This window comes from Salvia miltiorrhiza, chromosome 7, assembly GCF_028751815.1.
Source record: "Salvia miltiorrhiza cultivar Shanhuang (shh) chromosome 7, IMPLAD_Smil_shh, whole genome shotgun sequence".
NCBI lineage: Eukaryota > Viridiplantae > Streptophyta > Magnoliopsida > Lamiales > Lamiaceae > Salvia > Salvia miltiorrhiza.
In genome coordinates this window covers 42,712,757-42,721,743 of record NC_080393.1, presented here as the reverse complement: position 1 = coordinate 42,721,743, position 8,987 = coordinate 42,712,757, and the positions used below count along the sequence as shown (strand labels likewise).

The 8,987-nt window shown below is 40.3% G+C and overlaps 1 protein-coding gene across 1 annotated transcript; it reads right to left on the bottom strand.

Annotated features, from left to right (window-relative positions):
• Positions 1 to 581: 581 nt before the first annotated feature.
• LOC130994243 (uncharacterized) lies at positions 582 to 1,625 on the bottom strand. Its single transcript, XM_057919281.1, has one exon. It carries the CDS (start codon positions 1,623 to 1,625, stop codon positions 582 to 584), a length of 1,044 nt encoding a protein of 347 aa, XP_057775264.1.
• Positions 1,626 to 8,987: the final 7,362 nt, after the last annotated feature.

The following is an 8,987-nucleotide window of genomic DNA, read 5'->3' as shown; positions in this document are numbered from 1 at the left end:
CTATTTCCTTTGTGTTCATCATAACGGTGCTCCCTGGATGCCCCTCGGGGCCTCTCTATGTATTGATCCAGAAATCTCTTCCTCACTAATATTTCCAGTTGATGTTTCAAGTGTCCACAGTCTCGGGTGGAATGGCCATAAGAATTGTGATACTCACATAATAGATGATTTTTCCCCGGCTTTGGCATGCCCGGGTGGTAGTCTCTTGGATCTCTGAAATAATTCTCCCCCTTAATCTGGCGAAAGATCTCGTCGGCATGACGATTCCACTGGGTCCAGTTCCATAGATCATCTCGATAATTACCGCGTTCCTCTCTCTTTTCTGGCTGCGCCGCCATTAACGGAGTAGCTCCAGTTTCTACTGCCATGGTTGGTACTCTAGGGGGTAATCCCCTATATGGGTTTTTCGTGATGTACTTGTCCTCAGTGTCTGCGCTGTCTTGCTTCTTAGGCTTGAGTTTTTCTGCCTCCGCCTTTCTCGCCATTTTCGCATCTTCCAACTGAAGATACCCCGGTATTATTGCCATAATGTCTTCGAAGCTGGTCGGCGGTGTGATTTGAAGTGCTTCGAAGAGCGGACCTTACCTTAGTCCCCTAGCAAAAGCGTACCACTTGATCTGGGATTCCGCCTCTGGTATGTCCAGCGCTGTTATATTAAATCTAGCCACGTACTCTCGAAGCGTTTCTTGCGGTTCCTGCTTTATATCCATTAATGAAATGGCTGTTCTCCCGACCCTCTTTGAACTGGCAAATTGTCTCATGAACATGAGATAAAGGTCACCATATGATTGAATAGAGTTACTCCTCAAGTTATGAAACCATCGCTGAGCCATTCCAGATAGAGTTGTGGCGAAGATCCTGCATTTGATTCCCTCCACATACTGGTGCAGCGCAGCTAGGCCCTCTAAGAGGGCCATATGTACCTCTAGGTCGGTAGTACCATCGTAGTCTAGTGAGATGGGACGGTAGTTTTCCGTTAAAGGTTCCAGCAGTCTTTCATCTGAAAACGGACTCTTGTTGATCAAAGGCATCGTAGGAGTGCCGATGTTACGCCCTTCCCTTTCTTTCGTAATTATGGTCTCAGTAGGTCTACGCCGATTTCTTTTGGGGAGCTCCCTCTTGGGCTCTTCAAATCTCGATTCGTATTGATCAGGGAACTCATTCACCTCTATGTTACGATCATGTTCTTTAAGCTCCGTTTCCAAACTCTTCAGCTGGCTTCGAAGGAATGATACCTTCTCCTTAAGTTTGTCATTGCCTTTGTTCACTCCGAGACTGCGCTGCGGAGTAGTCCCACTAGTAGAATCAGTTACATCCTCAATCTGGACGTTATTCGTGATGAACTTCCGCTTGTTTCTCCCCCTATCTTCCACCATGTTCTTCCTTGTTCTGCGTTTCCCTGTCTGCGCAGCCGCCGCCTCCCCTCCTTCTTTGGTCTGCACAGCCGTGGGAGCTATCCTTTGAGTAGTTAGAATTCCCTCTGGTGTGGTGATGGGTTGGGTGATGCCCATTAGTGAGCGCATGGTTGCGTAATTGAGCATGGCTAGCATTTGTTCAGTGATAGGGACATTGATCGGTCCTGACGTAGGAGCAGTGGTAGCAGTAGCGGGCGTAATTATTCCCATACTAGACTACGCGGAGCCCGGGACCACGTTGTTGACCGTGGTAAAACCCGACAGAGTGAGCCCAGCCAAATCAATTCCTCTGGTCGATGAGTCACCAGTTGGTTTAATACCCATGTTCCCCACAGCTGCTTCAAAATCCTTATTCAGATCTTTGCGGTGCTCGTTGGTTGCCATTGCGTAGTACCTGTTCACTGTGTAGTCGAAAGAAAAATGATAAGTTAAGAACAAAAATGTAACGGCGCAGACAAGCTGCGCTGACTTCTCTTGTTTTTGCATGCAGTTCCCTTCCCATGATAAGTGGGCCCATAAACGTCCCAATAATAGAGATAAACCCCGGAAGACCCACAAACTCCGACTCATAAAGTGATTCCAGATCAAATGTACGAAAACCCGTAGATAGAAAGAAATTTATAGAAATCCTCTTTGAAGCTCATCTGAGATGAACATCCTACTTTTCTGGGAAATAAACCCAGAAAAGCAAACGGAGTTCCCGCCGCTTATATTTAGATAAAGGATATTCTCATAATAAAAAATATTCTCCGGTAGAGTACATTCTCGGAAAAACACAAAAGTTAGTCATGATAAATAGCGAGTTATCGAAAATAGGGAATAAAATTTACCTCAATCAGCTCACATCGGAAACACGTCAAATTCAGGCGGACAAAATCTATGAACGACACGGACATAGAATTCCCAAAAATTCAAAATGGCACAATTCCCGAAAATATTTCAAAAATCCTCTCACTCCCCTGTTATTTATCCCTTGCTCATGCAAGGTGGCCGAAGCCAACCAGATCTCAAAAATCCGAATAGATCGATTAACAAAACAGAACAACAGGTATATCTCATCAATCAAAAGCGCAATATGAGCTACGCTAAGTATTTATGAACAGATCATACAATTATTTCATCCCCTTTTGCACATAACATTTAGACACGGTCAAATATAAACATGAATGCAGATTTAACAGTAGAACTCTTATTCCCACCTAGATTTATGTTTGAACAAACAGATCTAGCAAGAGCATGCATAAGAACACCCAAATACATTCATAAAACTCACGCCCCAGCTCAGATTTCCCATAGACGGCGCCAGTTGATGATGTCTAACATTCATACCTAAATCTAGACGAGTAAAAAAGGCGTTTGGATTAACCTGTGTAGTCGAAAATGGAGAGAAAACTTGTAAATGAAGAACTTCTGGATTTCTTAAGATATTTTCGCGAGTGAATAACGGTGGATTACATGAGGTATTTATAGAATTACATTAGGGCGAAGGGTAAATCAGACTTTATAGATCATTCACGTACTCCACATGCGGTGTACGATCGTGAGTCACTATCTATCAGAAGTCTTTTCTAACTAATTTGCAGCTTTATGGTGAACGTGCGGTCATTCCATCAGCGTTGATTTCTTTCACCCTTCGTCTGCGCTGACTTCGTCTAAGTGAGCCTTCGTCTTTCACCTTGGTCTTCTATTTGACGTAATCGAACTCTTCGTCAGCGCCGCCGTCTGGTCTCGTCTGCGCAGCTGCCTTTCTAGTTCTTGCTTCGGCTAGGGATGCTTCATTTCCTGGGTCTTCTTCGGGCGTTATCTCAAGGCCGAGCCGCCCTTTGACCTTGCTGATTCTGTGTGAATTTTAGTCTGCGCCGGCCTTCGTCTGCGCCGCTGGCCCCTCCACTTCTGATTGCTTGATAGCACATCTACGCTCTTTAAACCGGGTATGACTTAAGCAGAAGTCAGCGCTGCTGACTCTCGCTTCCATGTCCCTTTTAGAATAGCGGCGCTGACGAGATCCTTACTCCTCATCAAGTTTCTCTTTTAAATAAAAAGAACTTCCTTTGATCTCAATCTGAAGACAATGACTCTTTGTCCAGGCTCTGATTAATGTTTTTCTGTCTTTTCCTCGTTCTGTTTTAGAACTGTTGTGTTCTTTCTCTAAGTACAAGTTTTTAGGTTATATTGTTAAGGGGGAATAGTATTCACCCTGTTTTAGAACTTGTGCTCTGAGTTCAGTCTTTTGATTGCCTAGAACTGTTGTGTGGTTTTGGCATCATCAAAAAGGGGGAAATTGTTGGGAACTTAATGGAATATCCTAATCCTTGTTTTGATGATACCAAAATCCATAGGCTTTAAATTGTAATAGCTAGAACTGTTCGAACTCAAGTGTTAGAGTTCTTTTCTAGTTTAGTTATTGTTCTGAAGACTGAAGACTGAAGAACGGAGGACTGAAGACTGAAGCTGCCAACTGAAGTATCAATTGAAGAATCAGTATTGAACTGATTACTTAATGCGTGCCACGTGGAATCAGCGGACTGATACTAAAGTCAAGTATCAGTTAAACATTCTTCCTCAGACTGAATCTCCAACGTTCAATGGAAGTCACGTACTCCAAAAGTACAGCCGCATTAAATGCAGAACAGCCGCATTAAATGCAGAGATCTCAGGATCATCCTTTCTCTGCAGAGGTCATTCCTATTTGGTGACTACTTTATCAAAGACGTCGCATCTCCTGCTCTTCAACATAGCCGTTCTCACCAAACAAGGAACCTTGAAGATTGAAGCCTCTGCCCAAGTTCAAATTACTCTCTAACGGAAGAAATCTTGAAGACCTTCTCCGCCAACGGATCTATTCAAGACCTCTCCAATAAATAGCGCTCGAGGATCACTTTAATCTTCACCGATTCAACAACATAAGCTGAAACTCTGCCAAAATTATTTCTCAGCCAAAGCTTAACCTCTCCAAATCTTGAATCGAAGAAGAGAATCCCAAAGCCAAAAATCAGTCACTGCTGATTACATATATTCTCTTAGACCTTAGGCAAACCTCTGTTTACCCAGAGCCTAGGTCAAAACTATCTCCGAAGAACTTGTTCTTTGAAGTTTAGTTGGCAAGATTTCAAACCTCCCTTCGACCGATAGAATCGAGTGTTTGAGTTGAAAAGAAGTTCAGGAAGATACTCTGACTCCGTGAGATCCTAGTGCCAGTTCGTGCTAGGAGTGAGAAATCCAACAAGGTGTGTTGGTACTAAAGATTGGATCATCAGTTGATTCGGTTGTGTGCACCCGACAAGCACACGGATTCGGTTTGCTGTGCACCCGTAAGCACAAGCATCGGTTTGCAGTGCACCCGTAAGCACTTGCAGAGTGAAGTTGTTGGTCTGATAAACCGACTGTGGATGTAGGAAGTGTTTTTCGAACTACGTAAAAATCTCTGTGTTATTTACAACTTTCAGTTTTACTTTCCTACTTGTGTTCTTACTTTGATAAACTGAGTACTGATTAATTGCAAAGAGAAACTTAAGACTAACAACGTGCTCAACAAAGGCTATTGCGAAACAAAAGTATTTTCGCTGCCTATGTTATCAGTCTGACTGATCTATCATCTGATAGTCAGGAAGACTTATAAAATCTCTGTTTTAACAAACTCGACTGAAGCCTTACGTGCATCAGTTAAGTTCTTGTGACTTAACTGATAACTCATTATTGAAGAGTCTTTCAGTATCAGTCGTCAACCCTGTTTTGGTCAAAACTCTTTTCAGTAAACAGGTGTCTGAGTTTGTGTGTAAAGTTTCATTTTGATCTCTATCTTGAGATCCTACTGATTTTAAAAATAGCCTATAGGTGTATTCCCCCCCATACACCTATTCGAGACCCTCCGGACCTAACATCAATAATGAGTCTCCAATTAATGATTTTCCAATTAATCATTCTTTTTGCTTAATAGATAAGTAATTGTCAATCTAATATTAAATTCAATTAAGAAATAATAATAACAAATATGTTAATATAAATAAATATAAAAATTCATATAAAAACATACTGAAAATTTAATAAATCTAAATCGTTTTTGAAAATCTATTTTAATATATAGTTTATATTAATATAAAGTTCACTTAAAAAAATTATGTTTAACCTAAAGTGTTCTAAAATGAATAAATATAAGTTTCATCTTTTTAGTTGCATTAAATTATTATGATAAAATACATAAATAGAAAATATGAAAAATGAATGAAAGAGAAAGAACAGTATAAAAGAAATTAGAAAAGAGAAAGAAGAGATAAAAGATGAGAGAAAGAACAAATAATTTTGTAACTTTAATTGATAATAACTTGTTCGTTTTAAATTTATTTTTTTTATAATTTTTATATTAAATTAAAGATCTTTTCGTTATCTTTAATTTAACACCCATGATGAATATCTTTTTATTAATCAAAATTGACGATTTTTATAAAAGAATCAAAACAAAAAAAGAAAAGTGAGGATAGAGAAATTTTGGTGAGAAAAAGTCTTTTATATTATATATAGATATAGATTATCAATGCAGTTAGTACACTGAAGTATTAAATTTAATGAGTATCGTATAGTACGTAATAATTGAATTAGATAATGTAGAACGTATTTTTTCATAAATATTTTTTCATAAATATATGATGTACATTGAATATTTTTTCATAAATTAAATTTGATAATGTGAATTAAAATAAAAAATAAGAAAATAGAGAGAACATTAGTAATGGACTTAGTGGGTGAAAATAATAATCCGTGCGACCTTTTATACAAAAATATGCAAATTTTTACAAAATTTGATGAAAGCAATTAAGTTTGTTGAATATTTAACATTTTATATATTGGGGATTTTAAATATAGTAATGGGCTGAGTAATGGTCAAATGGGATGAGAGTTAAAAAGAACATGTACATGTTATAAGAAAACTGTCGACAATTAGTTACTTTTAGTGCTCGTTTGGTTCAAGTAGAGTGTTGGGTCCGGGGGGGTCTCGAATAGGTGTATGGGGGGGGGGAATACACCTATAGGCTATTTTTATGACTATCTACAAACCTCAATCAGAGGGATCTCAGTCAGAGATAGAAACGAAACTTTACACGCAAACAAGACACCTGTTTAACCGAAATAAGTGTTGACCAACAGGGTTGACGACTGATACTGAAAGCTCTTCAGTAAAGAGTTATCAGTTAAGTCACTGGAACTTAACTGATCCACGTAAGGGCTTCAGTCGTGTTTGCAGAGATGAAGATGATATCTCTCTTCCTTACTATCAGAGGATAGTGAGTCAGATTGATATCATACAAAGCGGAAATTAAACTTAGTTTCGAATAGCCTCGGTGGAGCAGATAGTTGGATTAAGGTTTCTCTTTTCAGTTAGTCAGCATTCAGTTTTATCAATTGAAATAACACAGTTATGAATGTAAAACTGAAAGCTTGTAAATAACACAGAGACTTTTACGTGGTTCGGAAAAACTCTTTCCTACATCCACGGCTGGTTGATCAGACCAACAATCCACTCCGCAAGTGCTTCCCTGGTGCACTGCAAACCGTGAACTGAAGATAGCTCTCTCTTCAGCACCTACACACCTCGCGTAGGGTTTCCCTACCTACACACCTCGCGCAGGATTTCAGCACCTACACAGCTCGCGCAGGATTTCCTTGCTAAGCACACCTCGTGCTCAGACTTCCCTATCAGAGTTCAGAACACCTTCTGAAACTCCGAGTCACTCAAACACTCTTATGGGGGAGAGGTTTAAACGAGTGCCAACTATACTTACAAAGAACAAGTTCTTTGAAGCAAGTTTGACCTTTGGCTTCTGGGTACACAGAATATATGCCTAGGGTCTAAGAGAATGTATGTAATCAGCAGTGACTGATTTTGGCTTTGGAATTCTCTTCTTCGATTCAAGCTTTGGGCGGTTTAAGCTTTAGGCTGAGTAGCTATTTCGGCAGAGCTTCAGCTTATGTCGTTGAATCGGTGAAGATTGAAGTGATCCTCGAGCGCTATTTGTAGGAGAACTCTTGAATAGATCCGTTGGCGTAAATCGTCCTCAAGATTTCTTCCGTTGGAGAGCAATTCGAATTTGGGCTGAGGCTTCAATCTTCGAGGTTCCTTGTCTGTGTGGAAACGGCTCTCTTTGATGGACATGAGATGTGACATCTCTGAAAAGTAACCACCAGATAGGAATGACCTCTGCAGAGATAAGATATTGAGATATCTCTGCATTTAATGCGGCTGTACTTGAGCGTACGTGGCTTCCTCTGAACGTTGGAAGATCAGTCCTAGGAGGAATGTTCAACTGATACTTGACTTTAGTATCAGTCCATGGCGCGCATTAAATAATCAGTCTTCAACTGATTCTTCAACTGATACTTCAGTTGGTAACTGCAGTCTTCAGTCTTCAGTCTTCGTTCTTCAGTCTTCAGTCTTTGACACCGCAACTAAACTAGAAACGAACTCTAACACTTGAGTTCAAAAACAATTCTAGTCTATTACATTTAAGTTCTATGAATTTTGGTATCATCAAAACAAGGGTTAGGATATTCCACAAGGTTCCCAACAATTTCCCCCTTTTTGATGATGCCAAAACCACACAGCAGTTCTAGACAGCAAAAAGACTGAGCTCACAGTACAAGTTCTAGAAAAGGGGTGAAAGCTGTTCCCCCTTAACAACAGAACCTAAATAACTTGTACTCAGAGCAAGAACGAAAACAGTTCTAAACACAGAACAACAAGAAGACAGAAAAACCATAAATCAGAGCCTGGACAAAGAGTCATTGTCTTCAGGGTGAGATCAATAAGAAGTTCATTTCATTAAACAGATTGATAAGCCATCAGTCTAGGTACAGAGCAAAACTTACATTGGAGTAAAAAGTAAAACAAAAACATCATGGATAAACCATGGACTCCAGCAGTCTGCTTGGCTGTGCCTTGAACTTCTTGATCTTCATCTTCTGTCTTCGTGTCTTCAATGTTCCTAAGCTTGTTCCACTCTCACTTGTTTTCCGTTGAATTGAGGTCTCTTCCTCTTGGTGTATCTTCCTCATGATCATCCTGATGAAATAGGACGATCATTTTGCTTGATCGTCTTCAGTCTTTTGAGAATAAGTCTCTTAAGAATTTCCCCCTTTTTGGCAACATCAAAAAGGTGGGATTTTGACTGAAGGATGAAGCTAAGACCACTGCGTGGAAACTGAATCGCAGAATGGTCCAGAGAAAGATGTTGAGGGTCAGAGGTATACGGAGAAGGCGGGGGGTTTAGAAAATAAAAAATAAAGATGGGTGAGGAGACAGGGAAGGAGACGAAGAAAGGGGTGGGTTTAGGTTTGCATGGCTCTCGAAACGGGGAAGAAGATAGCAACAATCATGCAAACCAAAGGAGGTTGAGAGAAGGGTTGATGGTGAAGAGAAAGAAGCAAATGAGGAGAGTTGTGTGGGGAAGGAAAATCGAATCAGCGGCTATCGTGAGGATATACGCTGTCGATCTTGCACCGGTTGACAACGAGCTCCTGCTCATTGTTGTTGCTTGGCATCAAAGCTTCACAGTGGGCAAGAGGCCAACATGTGAAGAC